This window comes from Macrosteles quadrilineatus, unplaced genomic scaffold (assembly GCF_028750875.1).
Source record: "Macrosteles quadrilineatus isolate MER2022 unplaced genomic scaffold, UCM_ALF_1.0 Scaffold_9__3_contigs__length_116548681, whole genome shotgun sequence".
Classification (NCBI taxonomy): Eukaryota; Metazoa; Arthropoda; class Insecta; order Hemiptera; family Cicadellidae; genus Macrosteles; species Macrosteles quadrilineatus.
Genome location: NW_026542602.1, coordinates 43,718,743 through 43,735,663, shown reverse-complemented (window position 1 = coordinate 43,735,663; position 16,921 = coordinate 43,718,743). Strand labels below are relative to the sequence as shown.

General features: G+C 33.8%; 2 protein-coding genes across 6 annotated transcripts in view; one reads left to right on the top strand and one right to left on the bottom strand.

Moving 5' to 3' along the window:
- Window positions 1-212: 212 nt before the first annotated feature.
- Window positions 213-8,049, top strand: LOC129002671 (ATP synthase subunit d, mitochondrial-like). The gene is made up of 3 exons (XM_054430658.1): window positions 213-431; window positions 6,540-6,708; window positions 7,692-8,049. The coding sequence occupies exons 1-3, from the start codon at window positions 310-312 to the stop codon at window positions 7,923-7,925; spliced, it is 525 nt and encodes a 174-aa protein (XP_054286633.1). The 5' UTR covers window positions 213-309; the 3' UTR covers window positions 7,926-8,049.
- Window positions 8,050-11,658: 3,609 nt separating this feature from the next.
- LOC129004443 (gastrula zinc finger protein XlCGF58.1-like) overlaps window positions 11,659-16,921 on the bottom strand; it is a 54,055-nt gene continuing 48,792 nt past the window's right edge. For all 5 annotated transcript variants that reach the window (XM_054433032.1, XM_054433033.1, XM_054433035.1 and 2 more), the window contains 4 exons: window positions 16,430-16,558; window positions 14,950-15,722; window positions 13,663-13,819; window positions 11,659-12,146 (listed from right to left, as the gene is read on the bottom strand). In XM_054433032.1, coding sequence (XP_054289007.1) covers window positions 11,984-12,146; window positions 13,663-13,819; window positions 14,950-15,722; window positions 16,430-16,558 — 1,222 coding nt within the window. In that variant the 3' untranslated portion in view covers window positions 11,659-11,983. The remainder of the gene's footprint in view (window positions 12,147-13,662; window positions 13,820-14,949; window positions 15,723-16,429; window positions 16,559-16,921) is intronic.

Sequence of the window (16,921 nt, the reverse complement as noted above, 5' to 3'; positions counted from 1 at the left end):
ATTCTCCAGTAGTAGGCTAATAACATTGACTATATATATAGACTAAATAGTGTTATATAGTCAATGCTAATAATCGATGAACTAGAAAAAGCTAACTCGAATGCACTCCAATACTGTAGCCAGAGCCTTGGTGTTTCAACATTTCTGCTCTTTTCGTCTGGTCTCCGTTACTGATCGACTGATTATTGTGTTTTTTCGTTTTTTCCAACTTCGAACTTCAATCGTCTGCGTCCTTCCCTAACCTGCAGAGGTCGACCATCTAAATTTTAGGTCTAATAATTTGTTAAGAATTTTAATTTAATAAACATTATGGCTGCCAAAAGAATTGCTTCGTCGTCAATCAATTGGGCCGCAATCGCTGAACGTGTTCCTGCTGAACAAAAAGCCCAGTTTCTTGCTTTCAAAAGTAAATCTGACAACATTGTTCGCAAGTGAGTATGCCTAATTTTTCCAATGCATTCCTAGGCATAGCTTTCACCAATAATTCACAAGTAAAAAATACGTGCTTCAAAGAATAAAGTATAAAACATACGAATTTATATATTAATTATGTAATATAAAGGCATTAATACAAAATCATTTTTGCAAGTTGGCCGAGGCCTAGGCTAGTAATACCATAGACTAACCAACACAAGTAGACTTCTCATCCCATTGTAAATTTTGAAGCACGTTTTTTGTGTCTAGTTCATGTACGTGACACATGGGCGCTAGTGTCGACGAAACTTTGTTTCTATTATTTTAGGGTTAATTTCTTGATTTGTGCTTTACTGTTTGGTTATATAACTAGGGGACAGGTTATTGTCTATGATTAGATCGTATTATTTGGTTAAACGAGGTTTTAAATGGCTGTAATAACGGGAAACAAATTGTAAACAAAACACGACCTCTACAGAAAACCGTACAGAACTAACGATAAAATTGTCTTCAGCTGTTCCATAAGGATGAGAAATCTACTAAGGGAGTATGTTTTATCTATGGTAATACTTACTAGCCTATCAAGGCCGAAATAGGTTACTTTTCCAAGATTATACCTACCGATAGGTTAACGTTATTTTTATCCAAACTTGGTTGAGTTGTTCATTGAAATTTGTTAACTTGACTGCTAGACATAACTTTAGCGGTGTTAACACTGTTGTGGGGCCACGGCTAAAATCAGGCGTGTAGGTGAGAAATTTTCTCACTTTCTTGAGAGGCGTGGCCACGACTCGTGTAAACAGTGAAGACGTGGGAGCAACAGACGTGGCAACTCAATACGCCTGTTCCCCACGCCCTTTAGAACTAACCAAAACGTGTTTGGTTGCTACGCCTGTTGCAGGCTTGGCTAGCCGTGGTGAGGAGTCATCCGTCTCGTCGTTGTGTGAACTACGAGTTTAACTATTGTTTTTTAAAGTCAGTGGTTGTCATGTTAGTTTTTAATCAATTTATAACATTGACACAAGTCGAATGAATTGAAACGAAAACAAATCAATCTTTAAAATTAACGGAAGGTCAAACAATTCAAATACTTGAACTGTTTCAAAATGAACCTTGTTTATTTGATACAGTATAAATATTGAAAGCTACAAAAATCGAGACATGCGAGCAAAGCCATTTCTTCAATAAGTCACTGCAGCACAACCTTCAATAATTAATCTGTTGGCACAATCCATATGAACACACATTTAATGAATGAATACGCTTCTACCAGAAAACTGTTAAACTACACAGCTGCTTGTGGCCGTGGGACGGTACCGTGGGTGGCGCCACGTCATTTGCGTACGGCTGTCCATTGGCGTGGCAACCACGCCTGTTATGAACGTGGCCACACGACAGTGTAAACATCGCTATAGGCCTATCATCTTGTTACTTGGTTTCCAGTTCTAACTTATTAGGGCTCCAATAGGGTAGTTTGTAAGGTTACGATTTGTTGTTGAGTCAGTCACTACGTCATGAAGATCAGTCACACTAATGTTTGATGTCCGAAAAAAGGCTCTCAAAACAGTAAAACTCTCGGTTTAACTTATGACAAATTAAGTTAACTTAGATTAGCTCAAACCACATCAGATCAATAGCCTAACTTAGCCTAAGTTATATAGATTATAATTTGAATGGATATTTATTATTGCATTGCATTTAAATTGTCCGTTAGTTTATGATATGTATCAGATAAAGACGATAGCAAAACATTAATAATGTTGTTTCTCTTTTTATCCTAGGCTAGGTACCTAAATTTATTTGACTTAAAATGGAAGAAACTAAGTTAAGTGATATATTTTTGGGCTGCACTTTAGTTTAAGGTATGTCCTACATTTACTATTATACATATACAGTTACTACCAGCTGATTATAAAATGAAACTGTTCTAAACCTTCAAATCAAAATCAAAACCAAACTACAATATGTGAGTAGCCTAAATGTAGGACGTAAACTAAAGTGCAGCCTATTTTTGATATGCGGTAATCATAGGCCTAACTTATCAATAAGTTTTGGTTATTGTTTGTTTAGTTAACGTTCATAAAATATATTTTAGCGAATTTCCCATATAGGGAATAAGCTATTACCGTAGTAGGCTACTCATGGTAAGGCCTGGACCCGGGACCGATTTATTTTTTTGTTTTGAGGTCCCTAGAGGCCAAAAACACCATTCGTTCAAATTCATATATATATATATATATATATATATATATATTTATATATAGCCTATATATTTATATATATATGTGTCCGTTAGCACAATAACTCGAGCAAAAATGATCCGATTTTGATGAAATTTGGTACAAACGTGTAAACCTACATTTATTCGAACGAGTTCGCAAACCAGCATGATCGGATTATGGGAACCGGGGTTTATAGGGGGTTTTATGGGGTAAAAATCGGTTTTTCCCATTTTTGACCTTAAAAAACAAAAAATTTTACAATTTCTTTTCACACCATTTCGTGGAGCATAAAAAAACAAATAATTTAGTATATGGAAGCGTTATTGTGCGCCTAATGATTACGGAGAAAATTCCAAAAAACTATAAATTTAAAATCCCCATGTTATTCTTATGGAGAATAAGTAAACTGTTGTAGTTTGCTTGTTTATGAACATATTTTGATCGAATTTGGAAAATACATTAATTTCTTACTAAACTATTAACATAAAAAACCACCCTTTTACCCTCCCTGTTGCAGCAAACCTAAGTACTCGTTAAACTAATTATATTTATATCAGGGAATAAATATGATATTTTTAAGGAGGCATTTTAGTTTAAATCCTATCAGGCTAATGGAAATTCGCTTAGTCTGCAGGTTTGCTGCGGCGGGGGTATTTACTTTTGATTGAATATAAATCTGATTGAAAGTTCAGTTTCATTTAACTTAGGCTACTAAACATCAACGTAAACAGACCATAAACTTTCTCAATTCGATTTTAACATTTACTAAACAACAAGTTAAAAATGTGCCCCTAAACAGATTATTATTAAGTCGCTCAATCTGACGTTTACGTCAAGAAAAAAGTTTTAGAAGTGATAAGTACTTAGCGAACCGAATTATAACAATATATCAATATCCGAACCAATAATATATTGCAGGTTCTCTGCAGAACTGTACCCAATATTGCATTTAGTGTAGGAACACAAGGCTGTGGTTTTATGTCTTAACTTTCAAATAATATGTGTTGTGTTACTGCTTTATATTATTTATAGTTTGACTTATTGTACAAGGGCTTCAAACCATCAGAATCCTGGGTGGCACTATCCAGAAAACCCCAATTGGATGGCAATTTGAAAAGGAGGGTTTAACTTAAGTGCAAAACTCCCTTTTCGGGTTTGTGTAATTTTCCTGTTAAACCTAGTTGATAAAAAAATCTGAAAGCTTAGTAAAATAATTCAGAAAATACCTAAGTTAACAGATTATTCTTAAAATATATTTCCTGTAGAGAGATATCCATTAGGTATCCCTAAAATAAAATATGCAAATAATTAATTTTATCAAATAGAATTTCTACCACAACAACTACCTACCATCAAACAAACATTTTAATTTTTCAAATGATTGGCAATACAATATTGTTAAAACATTGACAGATATTGGAAAACAGGACCCGAAAATACGGAGACGATCATATCACACATCACTCATGCCAACATGGACTGTACATAAAAACCTCTCGCGGCCCTTTGGCCGTAGTTTTGAGACCCCCGGTTTCCCTTATGATTTCATAGTTTCAAGACATTTATTTAACCTATATTTTGTTTTTATTTTAGCAAATTTCCGATATAGGGAATTAAGTGAATTTCTCATAGGCTATAGGAAATAAGCTATTGCCGTAGGTCCCATGTTAAGACCTAGGATGGTACTTTACTTTCCTGTTAAAGGGATCATTCATTATTATTGATGATTTCTGTGACACATCTATGTTTTATTTTTCAATCAGATATAGCCTATTGATATTAACAAATTGAATCATATGAGCTGACAACTACGATACGGTACCTATAAGTATTGTTCAGTACCTACGGTATCAAACAAAATCACAACAAATATTATATTGAAATGAAACTGTTCTAAACTAACCAAACATAACTAACTAAACTTGCTGTTTGAAGTTCTTTTTTTAAAATTCCGTTTGATATTCCCCACATGCCTTTTCTGTTATCGGATGGAATTTTGAAATAGTAAGTTGAAACAGCAAGTTACGTTAGTTATGAAAAGTTTCATTTCTTAACCTGTAGGCCTATTTATAATTTTATAAGATCCGTTGTCAATTTGTAATTTAAATGCGTTTGAAGATATTAAAACATAAGGAATGGATCGTAAAGGAAAACAAAATTATAGATATCTCAATAAAAGTCATAGATAATAATGAATGTTACCTTTGACAGAAAAGTACCCCAGGGAACAATTTACTTTCACGTTTTGAGGTCCGCAGAGGCAAAAAACACCATCCGTTCAAGTTTATATAATAGGCCTAGCCTACCTATATATTTTTAAGTTCTGTACACTAATTTAGGGTCACCTTTTTCAATAATTAAAAGAAATGATTACTGTACATAAAATAGATTTTTAAAGTACTACATGGTATTATTATTTTCTTTAGGCCTAATTATATGCGTATAGTAGGCCTATGTGTCCAATGGATCGATAACTTGAGCGAAACTTGGTACATATGTGTAAACCTTCATTTTGTTTGAGCGAGTTCCCGAACCAGCATGATTGGATGATGGAAACGGGGTTTTATGGGGTTAAATTGTGTTTGTCTATTTTTGAACCTAAAAACATAAAAATTTTTCATTTTCTTTCCAAACCATGTTTGAAAACTAAAAAGCTTTAATAAACAAATAATTCAGTAAACTTAAAACTTTTTGAAAATTTTAGTTATATATTTCATATTGATAACAATTTTGTCAAAAAACACTCTACTGTATCACCATCCTTGTAGCAGCAAACCTATTTACTTTTTAAAATATTGTTATTCAAAAAGGGAATAAATCTGGCATTGTTAAAGAGATATTTTTGTGAACATACAGGCAAAATGAAGGTTCGCTTAGTCTGCAGGTTTGCAGGGGGGGGGGGTATTTTTCTGTAGCTTTGACTTGGGTAACACTTAGGCTTGGCCTGTTGGGTTTACTAAACTGAATAGAAAAACAAACTTTCATTCAGGCATAAGTGATGAACATCAACCAAACAAATCTGATATTTGAAAATAATCCTACAGTTGCAATAAAAAGACATATAATATAATATACGCAAAATTAAACAAAGAATAAATCAAGATCCTCTAAATTCTAAGTTAGCTTAACATGTGACTATATTTATTCCTTTCATTATTTTTGTTATTGTATTTGTATAGTAAACATGACAATGACATAAGTGTTGAAACTAGTCGTTTGATAATTAAACTAAATTTAAAAGGAAGGGTACTAATGTTTTCAATTGTTTATATATATGTACACATGCCGTGAATGTGATAACTAGAGTAATTTTTTTCCAATTTCAATGGAATTTGGCTTGAAGGTCTAGGGCTGGATAAACTTGAATGAGTTCGCGAACCAGCATGATTGGACTATGGGAACGGGGGGTTATAGGTCTTATGGGGTGAAAATTGGTTTTTCTCATTTTTGACCCTCAAAACACAAAATTTCCTAATTTCTCTCTAGACCTTTTTAAAGAGCTTAAAAAACTACAGTAATAATTTAGTAGGCTACCTATATCAAAGTGTTTTTGTACGGTTATTGATAATGAAGAAAATTCAAAAAATTGTAATTTAAAAAATCCCATGTTATTTTAGAGAATGTTGTAAAATGTTGTAGTTTGCTTGTTTATGGATATATTTTGATCAAACTTGGTAAATTTATTTATTTTATACTAAGCTTTTAATATTTTACTAAAAATACACTTTATTAGTTTCCTTGTAGCAGCAAACCTAGGTTAAACCTAATTTTATTTAAATAGATTTATTGTAAATCAATTCAGACAAATGGAAATTCGCTTAGTTTGCAGGTTTGCTGCGACGGGATTAATTTAAACCAGCTCACTCTGATTATAGTATTAAATTCAATTTCCATAATTCACAGAGTGGTAGCGCTGCCTGAAAACCCTCCCAAGATTGACTGGGCCTACTACAAGAGCAAGATTCCAGTTCCTGCGATGGTTGATGAGTTTCAGAAAAAATACGAATCATTCAAGATCCCTCTTCCTGAGGACAATATCACTGCTACAATCGCCACTGAAGAAAAAGCTGCTGTAAGTTTAATTTAGCATGAGAATTATTTTAATATTACCTTAGAAATTACTCTGCGAGAAGAACCCAGGAACCTAACACCAACCATTTGGGTGGTTAAGATGTGAAATTGTGTGCTGAATATCATACACTTTCTTTTTTTATGTTGATAAAACATAAACAATTTACAAAAGATTTGATAGTTGAACTAATCTGTATCCGAGAATCTAAGCACTGGTCAAGTCCCAGATATGCATATTAGCATAAATGCATTGTTAACTAGGTATATTGAGTTATTGGGCAATGCTCTCTTTTAGGGCTACTGTTTCATTAATATTTATTTATTTGATTTGATTATAGAAATAACTAACCATAGTACATTTTTTACTGAATATTTGTATAGTCAATACAAATATTTAAAAAAGGGTAATATGGTTTTTTATTTCTATAAATATGCCTATAACCTATTACATTAGTATTAGAATAGCCAAATACATTTGAGTATTTGTTTGAATTTTGTCTACAGGTAATGGAATATTTATAACATTAGATCCAAGGGATAGGCTAATAAACACAAGTAGACTTCTTATCCTATCGAAAATGTTGAAGCTCGTTTTTCTGTTGGTGACACTGATCGCTAGTGTCTACAAAATTTTGTTTCCATTATTTTAGGACTAATTGAATTATTTGTGCTTTGCTGTTTGGTTATAAAAATAGGGGATGAGTTATTGTCTGTGATTAGAACATTTTATTTGGTCAAATGAGGTTTTAAATTACTGAAATAACAAAACAACACAACCTCTACAGTGCACCAGACGGAAATAACAATAAAATTGTCTTCAGCTGATCAATTAGGATGAGAAATCTACTTAGTGTGTTAAATCTATGATTAGAGCCTACTGCTGACTGCAAGGATCAATTGTTAATCCTATTGAATATAAATTTAAAAATCGCTACCTAGTGTAATTTTCCCATTACCAAATCTTGTACAGGTTTGAATTTTCAGGCTGAAAACGTGAAGAACTTCAAAGCTGAATCGCAAAAACGTTTTACTCAACTGGAGACTGAATTGAAGAAATATGAAAACCAAATTCCGTTCATCGAGATGACAATGGAAGAGGTTGCTTACTACTATCCTGATCAGGCTATTGACACGACAAACAAACCTACTTTCTGGCCCCACGACCCTGAACTGGACGCCCGGTTGGCTGCTGAAAATGATAAGGGAGGCCATCACTAAAAAGTGGATAAATGTAGGAAAAAGAGTCATCTCCAAATTGTAGACAAAAGATTATCCATTTACCAAACACACCTCATCTATCTGCTTTGTATTATTGTTCTTGAATAAATTCTTATTTGTTGGAGCCCTTTTGTTGTTTTCTTGAAATTCTTGTAACAATATCACAATGCCTTTTTTATCTCACCAAGTGAATTTCTGAAGCTTAAGATTAATTTCACATTCTTACAATTTGCTGTGTTGAAAGCTGAACAAAAATACTTCATATAAACCAATTATTATTTGCTGCATTTATCCTACTAGTGTACATGTTGCTCGAAATCGAGCAATTGCAAAGAAGTACAGGAGTTATTTACAAACAAATTACTTGGTTAAACACTTATAACAGTCATAATTTCCAATGATTTTAAAAGAGCAAAATAGCCAACTAAAAGATTATCAACCAACGGAAATAATTACAATTTACATAACAGTCCTTTTCCATTTTAAAGGGTGAATTTTTAACAATCAAACTACCCATGGACGTGAAAAGGTAAGCTTACAATTTAAGGTCAACGTAAAAAGGCTGTCAGCTTTTATTAAGTACCGTACCTAAGTTATTTAGCCAATTTGTAGACAATAAGGTGTATGCTACTCTACAGGACAGAGTTAGGCAAAAACTGGCAGAAATCTGAAATGCTGTTATTTATCATAGGCTTAGTCATATACCAAATCCTTAAAATAAAAATTTAATAACTAACTTATATCATTAAACACAAACCAACATCCAAAACTATACACATTTTTAATACAACTTCGATAATTTACACATTGACTGTTTACAACATATCTTTTTCTTCTCACTATTAATTTTTGCTTTGCAACGGGAACGATTTGTTTCATAATTATTGAAATAGATTTATAATAATCTATCATACAGTTTAAGATTAAATAAACCTACCACATAGTTCTTTTATTTTTTCTATCAGCTGTCTAAAATTGTGAAATAGGCATTTGACAGTTCTGGTTGTTTACATTTAAATGTCAAAGCAAATGTAAACATTGTGAATTTTTTCATGCTACCATGGAGACCAAAAATATTAATATTTAATTTCTGACAACAGCTGGAGTTTCAAAACAGTTTTTGTTTCCCATGTTAATCTTATGGAGAAATACGAAACTTTAAAGGACCCCAGGGCCTCACTCTCTAATTGTTTCCCTAAAAAGAAAGTTTCCTGCACAACTTCACGTTACGCTCTTTCCAATGACACCAAAAACGTCAATCGGTTCAGTAGTTTCGGAGGAGTAATTGTCACAAAATTCCTGCTTGCGTATTAAATAAGTATAGATTCTGAATGTCTATTTCTTCTGTATTTCTATCAGATAGTACAATGCCTAGCCTAGATATCTGAAATTATTAATTCGTGGTTGTTTATTTGGGAAAATTAGCATTATTTCCATATTCTTCCTTTGCTACTCTCATAAATGTTGTTTTCGTTTATTTCAAGTCCTACATATTCAGTTTCATTATTTAACATCTCTGACAAAACCCTTAGATCATCTTCCTTTTCTGTCATCAGTACTATGTCATCTGCAAAAGCCAATATTTGTCCCTAGTTTTAGTCCTAAGGGTGAATTTCTTACTGCTTGTAGGGCTTCCTCTAGAGCAATATTGAACAAGAGGGGGATAGTCCAACCCCCTGTCTCACCCCATAAAACTCAGATGTTGTTTCTCCATCTATCTTTACTTTAAAACATGAGTTTAAAACACACATGGTTATTAATTTTATAAGCTTATCCGGTATCCCAAATTTTTCCATTTTCTCCCATATCTTTGCTCTGAATAGGCAATAATAGGCTTTCTTAAAATCTATAAATAAACAGTAACAATCCCTGTTGAATTCCCAGTATTTAGCTAAGCATAAACATTGGATTACCACTTGAAACTTGTTTGCGAGAAAGATGGACTTATCTTCTAATATATGAAATTTTCATGTCCCATTGTTTGTTGAAGAACTCCTCCAACACAGCTTCACCAATTCTTATGAAATTTTTTATGTATATTCAGGAGGTTTGAGAAGAGGAAGTAATCTATCAACAAATTCAAGAACCTTCTAAAAACATTCTTAAGTCAAGCGGCCTACTACAAAGTTGATGAAATATATGTCTAGGCCATGTACATCCCTGAAGAGGAAATGAATCCATCTAAGTTATATAAATTATTATCAAGAAATGTAAAAAAAACCTGATGACCACGAAAAAAAAAATCTATTTTCTTCAAATTTTGACCAAAGGCTCCACTGGCCTTCAAATTTACCATTGATTTGAACAATGTTCAGTTAGGTGTTAATTACCTGACAGCAAAGCCAGCGGGACGCTGATGGTCTGATTTGGGCTGTAGACTAGATCTACAAACAGTACAAACATTCAAAATTCAGTAGAAGACCCTTGAGACAAATAAATCTAACAGTATTATGTTGATGTGTGTGCAGTGGCAGCTAAAGGGGGGGGGGGCTTAGCCCCCCCAGATATGATTCACATTATTTTTGGTTAAGTTGGAAAAATTAATAGGAACCTCAAAGTATGATTTTTTGTAAACAAAATTTATTATTTTTATAGGGTGTCTAGTAGTCGGGAATCAGTATTGAATTTCAAATCGGTCTTGAAAAGTCCGGATTTAGTCTTTATTTTGGTATGAAAGTCGGGAATTTCCATGATTTTTCCGTGATCATCGCAGACGATGCCGATGACGTTTCCGTGGCTGTGTAGGCAATGATTATGTCTACACGGCCGCGGGAAATGATCATAATTTTGCCGCGATCGCGAACGGCGACGATGACGTCCGAGGCAGTTAATGATGATGTCTACTTGGTCGTGGAAGATTTTAATCATCCAAAAAATTCAAATTGGCTAGAGTTTTTTATTGCTACATTTTTTTCTTTACTTAAAAACACACCATTACATATAAATACTTTATGACATAAAGGCAGGGTTTATTGTACAATTCAAAAATTTGGTTAAATTATAAACATTGGCATTAGTATCAAGAATTGAGAATCGCTACATTTTGGTATCAATACATCACTAATTGTTGAAAAATCCAGTCTTGAAAAATTTGGCATTAGTCTTAAAAAAGTCTGGAATTAGTTTTGAATTTTTAAATGGTAATAAACTAGACACCCTAAATTTGTGGTGAAAAATAACGTCTTACCATTACTAAAAAGGTGTTGGAGCTCTCAATAGACAAAGTCAATAACTTGACTTTGTCTGTGAGAAGACCTGAATTATATGCTACAAACCAGCAATTCATTTAGGATTAGGATCCTAGGTACACAGTACACACACATTTAGGGTTTGGATAGGTCTGTTCCTTTCTTTTACCTTATGTCAGCTATTTTCCATAATGTGTAAGGGTTAAGTTCTTACATGGAATTCGTAAATTAGCCGATTACAAGGTCCTTCAAGTATGTTCACCGTGTTCACTGAATCCGTAATTCCTTTTATGTTAATTTCCATATAGCCTAAAATACGTCTTTGGAGCTTATATTTTTTCAAAAATTTTCGGGGGGAGACCCCCGGCCACCCCTCCCCACTTAGGGATATTCCATACCCCCAGACCTCCCCAGCAGCCTGGCTTAGCCCCCCCACATTTTGGGGCTTAGATCCACCTATGTGTGTGTGTGTGAATATTGTGCAATTGTGTGAATAAAAAATCACAAGAGGCACGAGTAAAAGGAAATAACTCTTGCACATAATATTCTTATTCATTCAAGAATGAAACTTTATTGAAAGTGCACTCTAATTGCTGAAATGATTCATTACAAAGTAACAATTAAACTGTTGATGTCAGTACTGAACAAATAAATTCGTCCGCTTACACATATTTGTAGATTCAGTACATCTACTGTTGACGACAAGTAGACGACGGGGTTAGATTACTGAATATGAATTATAAAACTATTTATTTGTATGTACAACGTTAAACAAGTTATTTACACATATTTTACAAAAACAAACAAGGACCTTGGTCTATGTTTCCAAAAGCCATCTGAGTTTTTACATTTATTTAGTCATCACACAGTTTATTTGGCGAGAGCAGACCTAGCAAACTGCACCACCATAGGTTTGTCCTTCAGTATGTATCCGTTGGTCTCTTTGAGAGCCAGCTGAGCTTGGTTCACACTCTGCAGAGTAATGAAAGCTTGACCTTTCATCCTTCCCTCTTGCATAAGCCTGATGTCAAACCTGAAAAACAATAACGACTCTTAGAACAGTTATTTGTAAAATTTGAGGTGTGTTACAATCATAATACTTTTCGACGTCGACTAGGCTCTCTATTTGCCATGTAACTCCTCTTTCTTATCTATTTTCAACTCGTACATGCATCTTCTTGTTCTCTTTTCTACCACTATCAAATTCATTTCCCTATGTCAACGTTTCCCATATGGGTCATCATAACCGGGACCAATTCAGGTGAGTTGTGTCAAATTGTACAGTACTTGAGTTTTGATAGCCGGGAAACAGATCCTGAAACAGTACTGTATACCGAGTTTTGCTTGCATATCTATCTGGAAACATGCACACTTAACATGCAAACCAACTGCTGTTCTGATTATAAGAATGTTTCAACTGACTACGATCCCGTCCGTAGAATGGGCACACAGCTAGTCGTTACAAAAGTTATACTAACATTCGCATTTGCATTGATTCAAGCGTTTAAACGATAACCCAAATTAACATGTTAATAATTTTTATAATCAATCGGAAGGTGATCGAAGACGAAGATAGAGCCGTCGAGTTTTGGCTAAAATTGTTGTGCTTCCTAGCCGTCCTTGTTGATCTTGACGAGATCGAACTATTTGCTACGTAGCGGCTTTTAAACACATCATAAAATCCACAACTATTCAAGGAAACCAGCGTATGGATGATATGTAAACTTTGCGTATGGTTTTCATTCAAACTAATTCATATTTTTTTTACAAAAGCTAACATTAAAAATTTAGTTTTTCTCAAGTAAGCCAATCACATTTAAAAATATCAACTAAGTAAGACACTATTATTTGCATAGCTGTATGTATTACCATGTAAACACATAAAACTTAGTTCGCAATAAAACACGTGGTTCTGTTCTTAAAACCCCACAAGATTCATATACTAATTCACAAACCAATTCATCAATAGTATAAGGGCTACCAAAAATATTACATAAGGTTTCCCCAAGTAAGCCTAGAACAAGCCTTCAACTGTTAATTTAGTTGGATGGACTCAAAGCAAACATGTTTGTTTTATTAATGAAAATGGAACCATCAATAAAAGTCCAAACAAGATGTTAAGGCTATTAGTAAATGATTCAGGCTAGTGTCGTCATTTGATTATATTATTTATGATCCATACCGTTTCTGTTCTAATATCCGTGGAATAATGCTACCAGCTATTTCTTGATCTACTTCACTCAAAAGTCACCAGCTGATCTTATGCCTTTGTTTAAATACTGCTTCCATAAGGGTTGCATTGAAACTTTGAGGGCCCGTGGGGCGGATTCTCAAGAGATTTTTTTAACGCCATATAGATGTTAGCACTCACTGATATGGTCTTTATCACCATGCAAAATTTGAAAACAATTTCTTCAGCCGTCTAGGAGGAGTTTGCGTATTTCGAAATGCATAAGAGTCGACGTATAAGAGCTCCGCTCAATAATAAAAACTCAAGTTTTGGAACCAAAACACGAAGAAGCTATTTTAATTAATTCAATAATACTCACATTGATCCCTGCACCTGATCTAGTTCGGGCCGGTAGTACCTTCTGTATATAAAATGGAGATCTTTGCTCTGAACTTGTTTTCCTAAATTCTTGATATAAAGTCTACAAGACGGAGCACCCGGTTGATAGTTTTTGAACACTGGCAAAACTTTTTGATCTATAACAGAAAAAGGGGGTTCATTCTCATAGCAAGCTAATACCATTGACTATTGGATACTGAAGTAGACATCCTATCTATATGGACCAGCTGTTACAAATTTTTTATTAAAAATGAACATTGTTGTGTGAGCCAATCGCAGAATGTGCTAGAGTGTCTAAAATTATATTTTATACGTTATCTTTTGTTGCTGACTTGGGTCATAACAGTTGCTATAGGTCACCATAAGTCATTCCATTTGTTTGAAAAACATTTGTGTATTTAACAGGATTTAGTATTTAGATCTAGATCAGCGCAATCTGTCTGTGACTCCCATCAACTACGACGATTTTGATTAAAAAACTGGCGACATCTTTAACATGGGGATGGCATGTCTTGTTGTATCAATAGCCAAAGGTAATACTAAATGGATAATGGATGGTTCATAAATAAAATTTTAAGTGCAATTTCAAAGCCCAGACAGAAATTTGAACTAAAAAAAGAATTATAATACCAAATTAATCTTAAAATTACCTCTGATGTTCACAGTTCAGACAATTGAATGCAACTAAGCAAGTAACTAGTCATTTTCCAATATGGCCTAATACAAGTACATTATTAAACTTTTAAAAAAATAGGATGAAGGTTTTATGGCTCTAAAGGCTGGTTATGATTGCTGGTGGAATAGTTCAAGTTTTGGTGACTACTTAATACAACAAGTAAAGTAACTTGTTATACAACAGGGATCTAATAGAAGCAAACTAACTGTTAGCAAAGGCTGCTTATTTAGTATCTGTAAATGTGAAAGAAATGCAAATTGAACAGCTGATTAAACTGTATTAATGATGATTCTTATTAAATAACAGCTGGTTTCAAACATAAAGCCCAAAAGAGCAGCTTCATAACTGAATTTTTAGCTTTATAAAAGAGCCTTGTGAAGCTCAGCAGATGTTTGCATAGTGTAATAAGTAAAACAACAAGATGTTTTTACAAGCCATGTTTAAGACACCCTTCAATTTGGTTCAGCTGTATGACCCATTTGATCGATGAATTTCCATGTACAAGCATTTAAAAATTTAGATAATATGAAGGTTTTTGTTCAACACATTGATAATTATAACAGGAAATAAGCTAAGTGTAGTTTAGTTTACCTTTGGAAGAAACTCTATTGGCAGCTAACTGATCAGCTGAGATAAATTCAACTGAAACTTCCGATGTACTCTCTTCCATACTTTCTGACTCAATTTGTTTCTCTGGTTTTTGAGGAGCAACTTTAACTACTTGAAAGCCCTGTGTTTGTTCAAAAGTCTGCTTTTCAATAGATTCTTGAATGGATGTCAAATTGGATGTAATTTTAAGTTCAATCTTTTTAGAGACCTGATCTTTTGGGGCGTTTTCAAACACATCGTCAGCTTTCAATCCCGATTTACTCGTTTGTACGGTGATTTGGGGCTTGGTAAATTTTGGCCTTTTAATTACTTTTTTCTCTTTTGTTCTTTTTCTCTTCATCGGAATTATTTCAGTTGTCTGTTGGTCATCTTCACTTCCTACCTCAGATTCATCCTCTGTCGTTGAGATTTCTTTGACGTTCTCTGCCGACAGATCTTTCACCTTTTCTTCTGCTGGTGTTTCAAATTCCTTCTTGAACAAGTCTGATTCTAAAGGGTATTTGTCAGTAAACGGGCAAGGTAGATTCATCTTGTTCATTAGATGTAACACTTGGTTATAGAGTTTCGGAACATTTGCCATCGCCTTGCAGATATTCTCCAACACATCTCTTGTTGGAGGAGGGTACTGGTAGTATATGTTGAGGGGCGGGGGCTGGCTGAAGTCATAGTTTTTTATTGAAAGACCTAACTTTTTCAAAAATGCTTCTCTTGCCTTCACTATACGGTCTTGCTTCTCAACATTAACATTTAGTGGTCTGTAAAGGTAAAATGTACAATCAAAACTAGCATTTCGAATTTTTCAAGATGAATACCAACACAATAAATGAGGTTACCTAGATGAACATCAACACCATATGAGCAATAAAACATAATACTAGCCCAAAAAATAATGACAGCACTTCAATTACTTTCAGACCACTTTTAGGTTGACGTTTAAATCTTAGCAAGAAGCAACAGTAATCCTAACATCTCTAAATACTGGTACCAACTTGATGCTATTCCAAGTTAAGTGCAAGTTAAGTTCTGGTCAGGTGGAGTATTTAATTAAATTAATTGTAAGTGGATTGATAGGGAAATTAATTAGCAAGATATGTTTACACAATAAGTCAGTTTTAGAATAAAAGTTAACCAATACAAAAATGTCTTCACATTAAATTGTCATTTAGTTTATTCAATTTCAAGACTTAAACAAAATAAGATGGAAAATTACCAAAATTTGTGAGAAGCCTGCATTACTTTTTTACATGTTTTGAAACTGTATAACTTTTATACTTAATTTCATAATGTGTAGAAAAACACAATTATGGTTACAAGTTACAACTAACAAATCTTAAAATGAAATAGCTTACATTAGTCAAATTCTTCACAGGAGTTAAACTTTATTACTGTAAAAACAAGACATTAAACTCTCTAGTTAAAACTTTGAGATAAATATTAGACTTGTAAGGTAGATAATACTAACGTTTCTTCAACGGGTTCTACTGCCGCTGGGTTAGGACCTCGAGCAAACTCTGCTGATATTCTCTCTCCTAACACATTGAGGAGATGTAACTTTCCTACAGCGATCTCTGCAGCTCTGTTGTTTTCAAACCTGTGACAACATACATACATTTGTAATCGCAAACACCCATATACCTTAACATAATCTAAAATATGAATACCCCCGATGCAAAAAACCTGCAGACTAAGCGAATTGTTATCCTTTGTCAAATAGGTCACCATTTTTCTTTGGATGGTATTGCACTTAAAACCTTGCTAATTTAGTTTTGGGCACTGTTTCAGTCTGTTTAAATGTCGGGATGGGAAGCTGGTCTAATGGTAAGAGCACTGGGTTTAATGTAATCGGAGGCTTCGGTCCCTCAGACCGCGGGTTCAAATCCAGACAATCACTAATTGGTACGGTATAACAATAATGCTGACACTTGACACAAAGCCTGATGTAGTTTGTAAAACA

Excerpts from the sequence above, each read along its gene's own strand:
- LOC129002671 (XM_054430658.1), top strand. The coding sequence starts at position 310 with ATGGCTGCCAAAAGAATTGCTTCGTCGTCAATCAATTGGGCCGCAATC. Across the intron at positions 432-6,539 it reads TCTGACAACATTGTTCGCAA|AGTGGTAGCGCTGCCTGAAA; the intron begins GTGAGTATGCCT and ends CATAATTCACAG. Across the intron at positions 6,709-7,691 it reads CCACTGAAGAAAAAGCTGCT|GCTGAAAACGTGAAGAACTT; the intron begins GTAAGTTTAATT and ends TTGAATTTTCAG.